At 36.4% G+C, this 16,635-nt stretch overlaps 1 protein-coding gene across 3 annotated transcripts in view; it reads left to right on the top strand.

Annotated features, from left to right (window-relative positions):
* The window catches only part of LOC134660668 (multiple C2 and transmembrane domain-containing protein-like), a 46,907-nt gene that overhangs the window by 13,927 nt on the left and 16,345 nt on the right, over positions 1 to 16,635 (top strand). For 2 of the 3 annotated variants that reach the window (XM_063516455.1, XM_063516447.1), the window contains exons 1-2: positions 14,445 to 15,021; positions 16,103 to 16,262. In XM_063516455.1, the coding sequence (XP_063372525.1) occupies positions 14,564 to 15,021; positions 16,103 to 16,262 (618 nt within the window). In that variant the 5' untranslated portion in view covers positions 14,445 to 14,563. Of the gene's footprint in view, positions 1 to 5,330; positions 5,443 to 6,996; positions 7,152 to 9,657; positions 9,850 to 14,444; positions 15,022 to 16,102; positions 16,263 to 16,635 lie in introns of those variants that run through there. The other variant, XM_063516462.1, reaches the window with a different exon arrangement.

Below are 16,635 nucleotides of genomic sequence, written 5' to 3'. Positions count from 1 at the left end.
ACTGTTGTAGTAATTAATAAAGTTTTGATACAATTTGTGGTATTTTGAGGTGCCAATCAATTGAAATAATTTCAACGTAAACATGATCCTAGACATAACTTGACACTTCTTGTCATGGAACACATGTCACTGCATTCGCCGTGCATCGTATGATATCGGAGTGATTCATGAAATGTCATGCTCGCTCTCTGTTTCTCTACTTGAGATTAATTAAACTCGCTCACTCTCTGAATAAAGGTTTGTTCACAAAGAAGCGGTAAATTAATATGATTTAATTTGTACTGAAATAGTAGTTTAATTAAAATATATAATTGGACCCATGTTGATATAACATTATTTACTCGTACTGTCGTCAAAAATACGTGATTTAAATCTTTCGGGTTATTAAATCCCGCGGTGTATAAAATGAAATGATGCATTAATAAAACTTTAGTTAATTAACAATATTATATTAAATCATTAACAACTTTGACAGCACGATCTCTTCGCAGGTAGGTGCTCTACAAGGAGTTTATATTACAACATTATTTCCAAGAAATAATCTCTCATTGTTACGAAAATGTTGGTAGGGTGGCTTTAGGTTACTTTTCGTTCATATCGTCTTGGATATGGGTGAACATGGTGTTAATACACTCAGTATCAATCAACCTGTAAAGATATTGTAGCCTGGCCTTTTCTCGAAAAGTCTTCTAGAAAAATTTACGCTCATGTCGTCTCGGATATGAGTATATTTGGTATCAGTGCATTCAGTATAATATCCTGAACACAAATATATGAGATGACAAGCGCGAAAGTGGTGAGGGTAGTTGCTATGACGCAAAGTTTTTACCATTTTTCTTTTAAACATACCATGTGGGGTACCAAATGAAAGGGCCTTGTGAGTAGATCACAAATATATAACACACTGTAACACTTTTACTACTTAATCCAACAAATTATTTGAAAACGTTCAAAAATTTCACAATGAGTTGAATTCCAACTGCTCTAAATTGACTAAGATAACTTGATCCCAAGTTTCCTTGCAATTATACGTAATCGAGGGCCAGGCTCATACTAGTTCTCATGTCGCGATGCGCTAACGGTAACAAAAACTAAGCGTTACGAATTGCTGACATTTGCTTCTTTTAGTTTCACTCTACTCAAGCATCGGATGACAGGATCGTTGAAAAGGGACAAACATATCCTTTGACGTTACGTTACTCTTCTCGTGAATTGTCAAATATTAAAATTCGAAATTAGCTTTGGAATTTGTCCGGGTGGCTATTCGAAGTATAACTTGGTGGACGGTACTTACTAACCAAATAAGCTTGAGATCCAGTATCATAGATAGTTGTAAGACTTCAAGGGTCTATTTATATCTGACTGTGCATCCTGTATTCTAAACGTTTTGTGAATAGATATAAAAATTGACACCTATCATTTTTCACATAAACACAGACACTTTATGCATTGAATTATTAAACCTTAACGCAATGCCATAAGTCATAAGGTATATTTTCCTAATATACCTTGATGCTAATTCGAACTTTGTTATAAAAGATGTCATTTTATATCATTCGCGCGTGCATTTCACTCGTACTAGATGAAATATGTATTGGTGCGAGCGAGACGGTTGGGCGAATGATAACAAAATGATATCTTTTTGACATCTTAAACAAAGTTTGACTTGGCCTCTGTGGAAGCCTGGAAATACAGCATACTTCATTGACTTTTTATGCTGGAAATTGATTTAATAATTGCGAGAAAAATAAGTATGTTATTCTTCAATAACTTATACAGTTACTGTCAAAAAACTAGAAGTGTCCATTAATTGTGTAGAACATTATTTGCTGTTTGTTTCCAATATCATGCTGCTATTCTGCGAATATAGCAGTTCCTCAGGCAGATAAATTAAACATGATCGAAACAAATACTATTAACCACAATAGTAAACTTTTCTCTCAGTGTGGGATATTCTCGGTCATGAAAAACTTACAAAGTTATTGTTTTTTTCATTAAATCTATAATTAATATTATTGTCGGGAGAAATTCTGACCGTGTAGTCGTGTAAGCTTCATAGCCCATTCTTCAAAAAATCTCTAGTGTGAAATTACTGTTTAGGTAGTATAAAATATAAAATAAAAAAAATGTTATTTCTCAAAAACGGGAACAGATATCAAGTTGTTAATTCGCAGCCGGGTATTCAATATGATATATAATTCACCCGTGTAGAAACATTTGACTGTGCAATTAATGTAACTTTAACTTTATATTGACTCCACTAATTAGGCATGCATGTTAAGCACTGGGGCGTTTACATTTAAACAAAAGACAGTTTAAAATTAATGGGTGCCTATTCTCTGTCAAAACGTTTCGTTGCAAGCAAAGAAAATTTGCTATTTTATACTTTTGTATACTTTGGTATTTTATACCTACTCTTATTAACGACTGTTCCAATTGGAAATTAATTGACTTTTATTCATTGTTTTTATTTTTTCTGTTCTTGTGTATTCTCGTAAGTTCTGACATTGTAAATTTATATTTTGGATTTGTAAGTATTTACCTACTTACTCTTATTCTAATTGTGTTGACAATCCTTATTGGAGCTATAATTTTATTTCATTAGTATTGTTATTATTTTCATTTTTATTTTGACGATCATGATAGAAATTCTTATATCAATGCAAACTTATTATGTAATTGTCTTTCATGAAATAAATCATCTACTTATCTATCTATCTATCTATCTAAACCTCGATAGCCGATTCGATAAGTTGCTGTCACTTCGTTTTGCTGATCGTCTAGCATGAGTTGCGTTCTCAGATGTATTATGGAGTCGCGCGCGAGAACGCAATTCATGCTAGCAGGTGAGTAGAGATGGGCGCCGGCGGGTAAATACCGGGAAAATACCCAAAACTACCCAATCTACCCGATATTTACCCGTATCTACCCAAATTGTTGGGTATTTAAATTTTGTTCGTATAATTGAAGAAATTCATTAAATAAATAAGATATATCAACATTATTATCGTATAAATATGAAAATAAGTTAAAATAAAGTACACAAATCACAATCACACAACTTTTTTGTACACAATTAATGTAAATTTTTTTCGACGAGTGCATTTTGTTCACTGATTTGTGTAATTTGTGTTGTAGGAATATTAATTTAATTAAGCTATTGTATACCGTATTATTTACATTTCTTTGTTAATTTGTGTACCTATTATTATTTTATATATTTATATTTTTCCTTTTTTTTCATTTATTTTTATTTTACCTACTATTTTTAAATTATTTTCATAATTTGGATTTGATATTTCTACATTTTATTTATTGTTTAATACAGTAATTTTATCGTTAGGTATATGGCCAAATTTGATTTACTGAAACCGGTATGGATGAAATTTTGTCTGTATCTAGATTTTTTGAAAACACAATATGATCCAGTAGGTGGCACTGCTATAGGTATATAGACAATTAGATATGAGCGCCGATAGGCATTTAGCCGGCGGCGGCGCGCCGGTCAAAATTGGTCGGCGGCGGCGGCGAAACGGCGGCGTGGCCTTGAAACACCTTCGATTAATGAAAAAAGAATTCAAACCAAAATTTTACCGAATAAACATGTTTTTTGCTGTAAGAAAGTCATGAAATAAATGCATTTTTTATTTTCAAGGATAATTTATTGAATAATGGTACGAAAAAAATTGATAACGTATAAACTGTGGATAAGCGGTATCGCGCGGCATCAGAGGCGGTTTTAATCTTGGCGAGGCTATCCGGAAGATCTTAGCGAGGCCCTTATCTTTTGTGCTAAGTTAAAAATTGCGGATTGACTGTATCAGGGAAACGTCTTGTCGACAGTCCAAAGAAAATCGAGATCCGTCATTAACCAATATCGATTCAACAAAACCGATTTATGTCAAAAAGTGAGACCCAACGCCGAGCTCCATGTAAAACCGAAGACTTGATTTCGACGCCTCCCAATGCGAGGCCAGAGGATGAGCTAAGAATCGAACGTCAAGTGTAAGCTTGGTTGACGGCCGAACGCCTGGAGCGCCGATTGCGGCGCGCTTCTGTGCGAGGCCGAGCTGCAAGAGAGCAGAGCGAGGGCGCAGGCCGATAAAGACTGAAGCCATAGTGTTAAAGATCTGGAGCTTTCCTGCGGGCGCATTCGTGCGACGCCAAAGGCCGAGCTGCAATGGAGCTAAGATCGGATAAGGACCAATGCTCAAGCGTTTTAAAACAGGCCGAAAGTTGAGCTCCAAACAGGGCCAAAAACTTGCAGGTTCAGATAGCGGCTTAATTCCATGCGAGCGATGCAAGGCCAAAGATTGAGCTGCGAGAGAGCAAAGCTTGAAATTTGAACAGTGGCCAAGTTTAATTGAGACCCGATTCCGACGCTCTTCCATGCGAAGCCAACGGCCGGACATTTGGACGTGGAAACGCTTAATATCTCAAAACTAACCCCATTTTATACCTTTTAAAGACGTTTAACCATGCTTGCAATGGTTAAATTCGCGATAAATGTAAATGACTGACGGCGCCGCCGCCGCCGACAAAATTTTGTCGGCGGCGGCGGCGCGCCGGCGCGGCGCTCATATCTATAGCCAATAGTGTTTTCAAACAATCCAGGTACCGGTTGAAATATATGCACAAAATTTCATCCAAATCGGTTTCATTAAATAAAATTAGGTGATATACCGACAGCAGCGCCACCTACCGGGTCCAATAGTTTTTTAAACAATCCAGGTATCCGTTGAAATATACATATACACAAAATTTCACCCAAATCGGTTTCAGTAAATCGAATTTGGCTATATACCGATAGCAGCGCCACCTACCGGGTTCATTTGTTTTCCCAACCCTTCAGGAGCCCATTGAAATATACACACAAAATTTCATCCCAATCGTTCCAGCCGTTTAAGAGGAGTAGAGTGACAAACACACGTATTGTAGAATGTATGTATTAAGATATTAAACATTTGACAAATTCCTTAGTCAATACAAATATTATACATTTTATAGAACTACATGAGTATCAAAAAAACTGTTATTTACATTATCTCAATTCAATTTATTACTCCGTTTCCAACTTTTATTTATACCCACTCATTTGGGTAGAAAAGGTAAATACCGGGTAGATTGGGTAAATACCCGATAAATACCCGATATCTACCCCGGGTATTTACCCGCCGCCCATCTCTACAGGTGAGTGAGTAGGTATAGTGAGACTCCACAGTCAAACACATGTAGTGTTGTGGAGCTTTGTCCTTAACAAAAAAGTTGTAACTTTTGTGTAATAAATAACTAAAAAAAAAAAGGTCGGATAAACCTCCTATTTTTGTCAGGAACCCGACGAATCCCAAAGACACAGGGAGCAGCTACTGCGGCAATACTCGTTCTTCCAGCTCAGGGTGCATCTGAAGCGGGGGCAGAACCTCGTGGCCATGGACAAGAACGGTGGGTGTCTTCTGTTACACTACACACTTCTCACTAGATCACTGAATACGGCACGCAGGCTCACTAACGCTAGGGCGCGTATAAAGGCCGACACACACCGCATTCCTTCGCACTCGTAAGGCGGTTTAACTTTAATCGGCGGTTACTCTACTTATAGAACAATTTTATTGTACTTAAAGTTCGAAAAATAGTAAGCAAAATAAATAATTGTAGAATCGTAAATGACATACTTATTATGGAAAATATAATACTAAGTAAAAAAATATAATCATAAATGGTTAACTGGAATATCATAGTAACTTAAATATTTTTGAACAAATGTAACAATTCAGAAATTAATCGGAATTTTATAAACGCCTACGAACTTATTCAATGCAATCACACGACTTTGCTACGAACACTCGCGCCTTTTCGCTATTCAAGCACTACTTTCGAAAATACAATATAAAATAAGTATGTTTTAATCTATATATATTTATTTTTTCTCATATATTTTTGCCACTTGTATACTAAATATTAATTTATACTCGTAATCTAAGGTGTAATACATTTTATGATTTTACTTTCTTATTTATAAAGTAGACGAAAAGTGAATCCATCATGCATTTTTATAACCATATAAAAATTTGAGCACTGCAACCGAACCAGAGAGAAATATATAATGTAAGAATATTAATTTTATTAATACTTTAATCACAATAGATAGGTAGAACAATTTTAGCTGCAAATAAGAATACACATTATTTTCATAAAATCATTAACACTTCACATTCTATTTTTTTAAGTATCATTTTAATTTTTTTATCATTTGCATGTTTTAATTTTTTATTGCAATTATTATAGCTTAGCTGTAGGTAGGTAATCTTAGTAACGTTCATTCCTATAGTTTTTAATAAGTAAGTATATATAGTTATTTGTGGAAATGTAAATCAAAAGGATTCTAAATACCTACATATGCAGTCATACATTTATGTGTCAAATGAATACTCTTGCTATTCAATATGGAAAACTAGAATTGGCCAGATTTAAATTATATTATATCTTTATAAATAATAATTTGGATTAATTGACAAGTAGGTACTCCTTAATGATTTAAATATCCACAATTGAACTGAGTAGCTTATATATTTAAAAAATCGTAACATATTATATTATTATAATTATCTAATGTTTATACTGATATCAGGCATACGTAATACGTATGTAATGTAGGTACCAAGTAGGTACATTACAATAATAATTGAAATATTCCTTACATATTGTATTATTTTATTATATCCTTATGCCATCAATTAATTCCATAATATCATAAATAATAATACAATTACCTACTATTTATACCAAAGTAGTGACTTGGCAAAGTTTAAAAACCAACAAACATTACTAACTGCCAAATTTAGATCTAGCAAAACTAGCATCATAGACCTTTTATTAAAAAACTTTTCAACTGTAACAGAACAGAAATCTACTCAAAGTTTAGCTAGAACCCGTAGACGTTAGCGGCCTTATTATTTAATTTCGCTTCTTCTAACTCTTGGCTACGCCCAACCCCAGGCTTGTTGGCAGGCACCAGCGACCCGTACGTCAAGTTCAAGGTGGGCGGGCGCATGCTGCACAAGTCCAAGATCGTGTATCGGGACCTGAACCCAGTGTGGGATGAGTGCTTCACTGTGCCTATTGAGGATCCTTTTCAGCCGGTGCAGATTAAAGTGAGTATAATTTGACTGGTACAATCACCACGCCGGATTGATCCGCCATTTAGGGTCCTAGCTAAATTGGTTGTACCATACTTACGCTATGGAATGCCCAATTTAGCTAGAACCCTAAATGGCGTAACAATCACGGAGCGTGACTGTACATGGTGATGGTTCTTGGCAACAAGTCCCAAGAACCAAGCCAGGAACCATCTTGGCAACAAGTCCGTACTTTTTTTTGTTCGTTACCCATCATGTTCAATTAAAAGTAAACATAGACAAAATAATTAATAAGGCTTCGAAAATTTTCTGAAAACGCACGGTAATGTTGCAGAAAAATTTCCTAAGGACTTAACTATGAAGGTTTTCATTAAACAAGTAAACAGAACTTATAAAAGTTGGCAATACGCATGCCAATTCCATCTAGGCGTTAATTTAAAGTAGGAAAAGTAACCAATAATAAGTTCCAAAGGAAGTTCAACACCAGACCTCGCGCAATTACTTTCCTATGAGTTCCCCTCCACCCGAACGACCGTTTATTAAAGCCAATCAATTTTATAGGTCTCGTCTTACTTGTACCACTCATAGCAATTGCCGTCGGGACAGTAGGTACCTACTCTAGTGTAGTTTTATAGTGATAGTTTAATCATAAAATACCATTACGATATGAGAAGGCACCAAAGATATTGAACCTTCGCTGTAGTAGGTACAAGTTCAATGTAATACGCAAGCTGATGCTTAGCTATCGTATTTATCCTATCAGAAAGTAGCAATAAACGTCTATCTGTGAGTAAAATGCGGCTTTGGCTAAGATTATCTCCAAACCCGATAGGAAAAGGCGCATTCAAAGTATTTTTATTTTAAAGAAGTTATTACGTACCTTCATGACAGGTGAATTATTAGAGAGACCCATTTTTATGGCGTAACAAACAGATTCGCCCGTCAGCATTATCAGTTTCACGTCGATTCTATGCTTGTGTTCACTCTTTGCTGTGGTTTGTTTAGGTATTTGCTGTATTGACAGATAAAGATCGTAACACTCTATAGGACAATGTAGAAATTCCATTTATAAAGTGACACATTTTCATTGTTATTGAGTGTATTAGTCCCCACAAAAACTAGTAGCCCTTCTTCCGTCTTGACCCCTTGAGTGTCTAATAGCATATAGATAATAATACAATACCTACCTACTATAACATAGTCATCTGCACATCCAATCATGCAAAATTTACATACTTATTGTGATAAATTTAGATACGTCCCTCAAGATGTCTGGGTATGCTAATGTAGATCTTAAGCTGACTGATTTAGTGTCCATATTATATATGGTCTAGATTGGATAATCCCAAACGGGATCAAAGAAATCAAGGTTAAAGCTAGAGCAGATGTATAAAATCATCAAGATTAGATAAGGACGATGGTCTGCCAGACGTCCAGCAAATTAAAATCGCTCTACATTAAATACCTATTCCTACTTGTACCTACTCGTACTAGCTCTAATTTCCTTAAATATAGTACCTAATATACCAGACATATAATGTTAGGTACCTATTTGAATGTCCGTGTAAAATGTCATGTTACTTCAGAATGTCGTTTTGAAATTTGAAGCGAGAGCGTAACTTTGATTTTTATTTATTTTATTTATGGCAGCTGCTAAAAAGAGTGTGACTCTTAAAAATAAGTCTTTTTTTTAATAATATGATTCTCATTTACCGGGTATGTGCGTTGTTAATTGCTTGTTTGTTTCCCAAAGGTATAAATAAATAAATTAAATTAAATAGATATTACATAGTTTGCTGTCCTTAAATGAGCTGACGATAAATCCAATTTGTGTGTTTGAAGTGGCATTATGTTTGGTACCCATTTATTAACAATTTATTATCAAATTATTTATAATAGTTCCTGTTTCCTTTGGAATAAGGAAATAGGAATACATAATTTATTTCAAATAATATTATCGGAGGATGGATATTTCTGTTAGATATTTATGGAGTTTGCAATAATATATTTGAGTCACTTTCGAATTCTAACGCCCCTCTCTGAAATAGTGAAGATTTTTTTCTTCATCCGTCTTGTTACTTTAGCACAAAGTTTAATTAAATTAGTTATCCAATTGTTATAGTATCAGTATTAGTGATCCTATCCCGTTACCCGATCTTGAAATCTCTGGATGTGGTCAAAATTTTACAAAGCCGGTAGAAATACAAATAAATTTCCAGTTAGTTTGTCATTGGTGTAGGTAGATTCGCAAATTTTATAATATAGATAACAAATAATAAATCGTTAAATTAATGATCCGGTAGTACAGTCGCCATCAGATATACCTATCGGAGCGACCAAGGTGTTCACAATATCTGAACAAGCACTCTAACGCCTTGCAAATAGAGGCGTGCTCAGATATTTGTGAGCACCTTGGTCGCTCCGATATATGTGATGGCGACTGTACATAGGTACCTACCTCACTGGGATTCATGTATGACAAACTAGTCTCCAGCCACTTAATACAAACGCATAACCCCAGGTGTTCGACTACGACTGGGGCCTGCAGGACGACTTCATGGGATCCTGCCACCTAGACCTCACTGCGCTGGAGCTCGGCCGCACCCAGGACCTGGTGCTGTGTCTGCGGGACCCCAACAAGCCCCAGCATGACATGGGGGAGATCGTGCTCAACGTCACTCTCTGGCCGAAGAGTCAAGAGGACAAAGACCAGGTAAGGTGCCACCTGGACTGCACGGATAGGCCTGGTGCTGTGTCTGAGGGACCCCAAAAAGTAAGAGGATGTAAGCTCATAAAATTGATTTTGATTGCGAATTAAGTATACGCTACCATCCTGTTAAACAACGACCTGAATGATTGACCAACTGTGACGTAGTTTTAAGCTGATAGTGATGATTTGGCTGGGTCTGCTCTGAGCTTAGAGATCAATCTACTAAAACATGTTACAGTCGCCATCACATCTAACGGAGCGGCCACGGTCTTCACAAAGCCTCTATGATCAAGACGTTAAAGTGCTTGTTCAGATATTTTTAAGCACCTTGGGCGCTCTGATATCTGATAGTGGCTGTACAATGTACAAAGCCCAAGTCACTTCCGAGGGCCGACTCTTCCAACTTTTCTGTTATCTAATCTATTTACGGTTAAACCATAAAAACTGACAATACGGCCTTCAATTGTGTAATAAACTTTTGTTATGTGCCAATTGCGTGCAACGCTGCCACAGACTATACCAGTTAGTCATCCTATTGGCTTGGTGGTTAATTTGCCTGTATACATACGATGCCAGTCTTCAACGCGCGGTAAGACCGGCGCACGCGTCTGTGGAATTAAAAAGTTAAACAAAACCTTGTTCGAAAAGTAAATAAACAACGCGAGTGATAAAAAACGTGTTTGGATTTGGAACATTTGTGTTAACGGTTTTCTTACATGCCAGACATGCCAGTGCGTCTTTTTTACATTGTTATATTATTATTTTCTAAAGACAGGAAATAAGGTTATTGATAAAAAGTTTTTGCGAGTAGCTATGGTGTTTTGTGGATTTGTGGTTGTGTAGTGCGTTGGTATTTCAAAGGTATTATTATATAAAATATGCTGCAGTTATAATTAAGAAGACCAACAAGCGTGTCAGATAGTGCATTTAGTAACTATCTCGTGTTTGTGCAACGGTTGAGATAAAATCTCAATTACTCAATGTGTGGTAGGTTGGGACATATTAAGCACGGGCTAATATTTTCTAGTTTGACCTGTCTCCCTTTGCATATATTTATTGTACTTTACTGCATAAAGACTTTGATCGCTTGTGATCGCTGTATGTATAATAAAATAAAACTACCTAATATAAGAGATATTTCTACGATGCAATTTAACATATGTTTTATCATACGTACGTATTAAGTTGTATGTATTAAGTTACAAACATAAATAAATACCACAATATATAACAAAAATATTTACCTATCTTGTTATTTTTCCCGTAAAGGAGTGAATTTATGAGCACACTAGTTTGGCCCGTTTGGCCGGGCATCAACAAAATCTGTGGTTTTGTTTTGTTTATTTTTTACGCGATTCGCAGGTATGGTTGTCTACAAAAGAGACGTAAGGTACCTTCCCAAATCCCAGATATCCCTAGACGGACGGGTACATCCCAGTCCATCGTATTTTACATGGTTAATATGTTATTAACATAGGTAATTATATTAAATAGATCTTATATCTACTCCAGAAATAGTATAATAGTAGTTATTTTTACATGAGCAGAAGATTTGCCTGATGATAATAAGCGATTACCGTCGCCCATGGACACCTGCAACATCAGACACTGCTAAGAATGTATCACTTACGACACGCGTTTAAGGAAACTGCCGAAACACACGTTTATGGTAACTCTCCAACCATTAGCGACCACGAAATGAGTTGCTAATGGAATTGGCACACGAACAGCAGCTGATGTACTGTTTTGTTCTAATAACATGTATTTTTGAGTAATTAAAGTAGGTAACTAATTTACCATAATTATGACATTGATTTATTAAAAAACAATCTATTAAGTATAGGTAAGGTAATAGAGTAACGTGACTAAGTGTAATGCCCTAAGCAATTAGCGTACCTAGGTCACGCTCATAATACATACCTACTTATTACCAACATGTGAGCTATTGCAGGTAGTTAGGAAAGTAGGAAATCAGGTAAGTAAAGGCAAATTCTCTAAATTATCTACGTCATTCGATGTAGCAAATGTATTGCATTAATTGCATAATTAACAAAACTGTTCATTCAATTAAATTGATGCATTGCAATATGTATGTAAGTACCTAGTTAGTTAAATATGTCGATGTTAGTTTAGATGTGTATAGTCAGCAATACTATTAGCTTAGCACCCCTGCATACAAATATGTACAGTCGCCATCAGTTATATCGGGGCGGCCAAGGTGTTCACAATATCTGAACACGCACTCTAACGCCTTGATAATAGAAGCGTGTCCAGATATTTGTGAGCGCCTTGGTCGCCCCGATATATCTGATGGCGACTACATATTTGTATGCAGGGGTGCTAAGCTAATAGTATTGCTGACTATATATCTGATGCCGACTGTAACTCTTAACTTTGAGTTGGTTATTGGGTCACAACCTAATTGCCATTTTATCCAGAAAATGCCTAAATTAAGTCTGCCGGATACCTAATAAAACTTTGTCACTTCGAATAAGCTTGAAGGTTTCTTGTACTTTGCTCCGTAGCCAACCTAGTTGAGAATCTAGTTTTAAAGTTTAATTAGGTACCATTTAAAGTAGACTATCATGGGGCAAAACACTAGGTGGTAAGGTTGTCCTCGAATGTCTGAAAACCACGAGCATATGTAGCAAAATGTACGTAGTAACTATAAAAACACCTTTACACAGGTACCCTGTAAAGTTTAGGTAGGTTACCCGTACTAGTTAATTAGAAGCGTCTGTAAAGGGTTATCTCTTTAAGTACCTTCAGTTAAGTGAAGTACTACGTGGTACTACATAGTTAAACTACGCTTCAGTGAACAAACATCCCGTTATATAGATAATGTATGGTTATTATGTAGTTTTATTTACAGTGACTAACATTAGATCTAAAGTGCTTTGGATCAGGTACCATACCTATTTGTAATATTTGTATGTAAGCACGTGCTAGACTTTGACATTCATCTTTATGTTTATACTCGTATCCCAAATCCGGTGTCCATCATCAGATCAGTTCGATGGTACCATAATATTGCATTGTCACCCAACTTACGCAAGCATGTGAAGTCAGCTAAATCGAATAATGCGAAGTAGGTCTAATTTAGCTTGCAAAATTTGACCCGAATTACATATTTACAAACATTGGAAGCTAAATAAAAAAAATTGTGAAAAAATACCATTATCAGATTATCACCGGTTTTTCACAAGCGTGCCAAATTTCAGCTCAATCGGGTATATAGGTACATACTTACCAATAAGGTGGTCGAAAATGGTTTGCAAAATTTAAAGACAACTTACATAGTTACGAACATTGCAAGTTAAATAACAGCTTGTAAAACTAGGATAGTCCGCCTTAATTTTTAGTCGCTAGTCATTCTTCAAATTCGTACTAGTTTGTCAAAACGATGTTATGGCGTGTGATGTATGATTGACAACTATTGTGTCTGACATAGGTAGGATACTAAACAATTAAATTTAAACATCAGCTCATGTTTGGTACGGTTGTACGATTTACGTATGTCACGTGTGAACCCGGATTAACTCAGTTTTAGGTAATACTTAGCTGACGTAAGATGATGGACACTAGACAGTGACGTCACGATGTTACTCGGTATTAACAAAAGATGTCATAGTTTATAAAAGTTATGTAAATGTGATCTTTGAAGATTATTGATAAAGATTATCTTAATCAGTTCCCTACGAAGTGTATGTTTGAACCTATTTCTAGGCTAAAATATAGGGGTAAAATTTAATCTACTCGTCGCATCTAAATTTAAACTACAGAGTGACAGTTAAACAAAAAATATTACCATAGTTACATACCTGCTTATTAATTGAAAAATCCTCCCAACAGGCTTTGTCAATTTGTAACAAAAGTAGATCCACTACTACAACAACATTTTCAACATCATAGAAGTTTGAAGTCTAAAGTTAGTGTTAAATCTTTCAGTGCTTTTTCTGATGCTAGTATTTAAAACAAATAATAATAAAATAATAGATCCTAAGAATAATGTTTCCAGCTGTAGTTCTCAGACTAGTTTTTCAAAAGCGTAAAATTGACAGATTGTTTTATTTTCGCGAAAATCGTAAAAAAAGCAAAGTGGTAACAGTTATTCCGAAGGATGAATACTGTAGCATAGTTTAAATGCAGTAAATACATTTTAAATGTCGTTCAATTACACACCTTATTTTCTAACATTACGGTTCACAATTGATTAATTCAGGTGTAAGAATATTTACGTGGAATTCCGAAACTAGGTGCTATCGATTGATGAATTGTTATAGTTCTCTAAACAATCCAGAAATACGCGTTCGTATTAAACAGCCATATGATTACACTCACCCACCACTCCTAGCCATCTTTAAGGAAGAGACTCAATTGCAATTAATTCATAAGAAAAATATCAGTTATACAGGAATTTCAAAGGACCACATCTCCCTAAACTAAAATGGTACATGTAAGTATGTAATTAGGAAACATCAGCGTATTTTGTTGTATACTCTACGCTTGTTGGTCTTCGGTTATATAAAATTATAGCTGCTTATTTACATAGCACTCAATTCAATGCCGACCAGATAATGACCTTTCAGGATTAAAACAATGAGAAAGAATCTAAATATTTACAATGAAAAATAATTAAAACAATGCACGCTGTACAACCAGCTGAATATTCTGTCTAATTCATTGAATATTCAAAAACTGTACCTAAATTTTAAAAATGGAGAAAGAGAACCAAATGGATCGCCTGAGGAATCGTCTCATTAGAATCCAAGAGAAGATACAAGACAAAGTAGAAGATATCCAGGATCGAGTACAGAATAAACTAGAACAATCGAAACTATCACGATTCGTTTCCCATATATCGAGTGAAAAGAACTCACTCGATGGAGATCAAAGTTCAAGAGAAGATGATGCTAATTCCATCGATAAATTATCGATAAGTTCCAATGAGAGGGAAAGATCGATACCACGTTTCGTAGTCGATCAAGCTAATGAATGTGTTGAGGCAACAGAAATGGAGCCAATCAAGGCGTGTGAGGGTTTTATAAAGATGGAAAAGAATAATGTTCTGTTTACGAGGAGGAGCATATCGGCGACTAATTTAGCGTTTGACAGTGATGAATGTGAACAATCTAGTGACTCCTGTGCTTCCAGCGACCTTTTTGAAGATGCCAGGTAAGAATATATATTAATCTACTTTATTCACGTTCAATGGGAGACAAAATTATTACGGTTTGAGGAATATAAAGAGTACCTCGTACCTCACGCTACACGACGTCATGTGCGGTGCGAGTACGTATTGACCAGAAATGCCAGAAAACTGAGACGTCCGCCAAAATATTAGCAAAACAGGAGTTCAATTCATTTTATTTAAGTAACAAGTTATAATTTGCGGAACCGGTCTGGGATTGGCCCGCGTCAGTCATCTTTGTATTCTCTGTTTATATTGAGCCGTATGGACGCGCGCAGAAAATTGCATCATGCATCGTTAAAAAACTCGTTAGCTTTATTTGGTGCATCGGTTAACAATTACAAATGTTTGTTTAAAGATGGCAATGACACTAAATCATATGTTTTTAAATATTGTAAATACATATGTTAATATTTATGTTCTAAAACAGTTAAAACTGCTATTAGCAAGTGTTTCATTAAAGATGAAATGAAAAATGTGGGGACAAAGTTTGCAATTATCTGTTTCATCTAAAAGTGCTTAGGTTACCTACTACCCTAACAGAACACATCATGTTTTGTTTTCTGGTAGGTAACCATAATTTTGCATGCATAGTTGGTGCAGTTTACGCACGAAAACAGTGGATTTGGGGGCTGAGGAAGCTGGAGGGCAGGCTCTGCGGCCTGACACCTGACGTGAGATGATTTGAGGCAAGCGGGGGATCATTTTGCTTCCTCAGCACTTGTACTTTTTCTTCTTCTTATGGTGCCGTCACCTGCCGGAGGTTGGCTATCATTAGGGCTATTTTCACTTTTGACGCTGCAGCTTGAAACAGCGATCTGGCACATCTTGAACTAACCTGAGGTTTTTGAGCCACGAGGCCCACGAGGAACGTCTTCTTCCACGTTTTCGTTTGCCTTAGATTTTCCTCTGTATATCAGCTGGAGGAGGTGGTATTTGTCATTTCGTAATACATGACCAAAGTACTGCAGTTTCCGAATCTTGCCGTTGCATTTGTACACGAAGTTAATAAGTATTCTGTGTCCTATTTACACATTAATGTTGAATAATGAATCTTATTCTCAGACCAGGACCCCGCCCGCGCTCCGGGAGCCTACCCGGCGCATCTCTAGAGCTGCAGAACCGCCTGGAACTTCCACCTGCCTTCAGCACCTGCACGGAGCTGATCGAGAGGCTCGGCAACCGGTTCCCTCGGCTGAAGGAGAAGGGCGACAGGCTGCATAGGGTACTGCGGACTGTGGGAGTGGGTGGTATTAACATGCATGGATATTGTGGATAATCCTAAAAGACCTGGCCCCGTAGACAACATGCCAATCGCTAACGCTCCGTAACAACTGACACACTAATATGGAAGAGTGATAGAGATACCCAAAGCGATTCGATGGCGAATCGCAAGCGATTGTCACCTTGGCTAGGCCGCCTGGAATATTCTGGGTCATCTCTGAGTAAACTGCGGACCTGGACGTCTGCTTGGGGTTCCCGTGAGGTTGCGGAAATAGCGAGAGCTCCCAGCAACCTTTTTCATGGAGAGATGATTTAGGTGCCTTTTCCGCCTTATCATGCTAGAGTTTTTAATTTAAAATAAATTTTGAGGCTAG

The sequence above is a fragment of the Cydia amplana genome, chromosome 2 (assembly GCF_948474715.1).
Source record: "Cydia amplana chromosome 2, ilCydAmpl1.1, whole genome shotgun sequence".
Taxonomy (NCBI): domain Eukaryota; kingdom Metazoa; phylum Arthropoda; class Insecta; order Lepidoptera; family Tortricidae; genus Cydia; species Cydia amplana.
The sequence above is the reverse complement of the archived record's forward strand: the minus strand, read 5'-3'. Positions and strand labels throughout refer to the sequence as shown.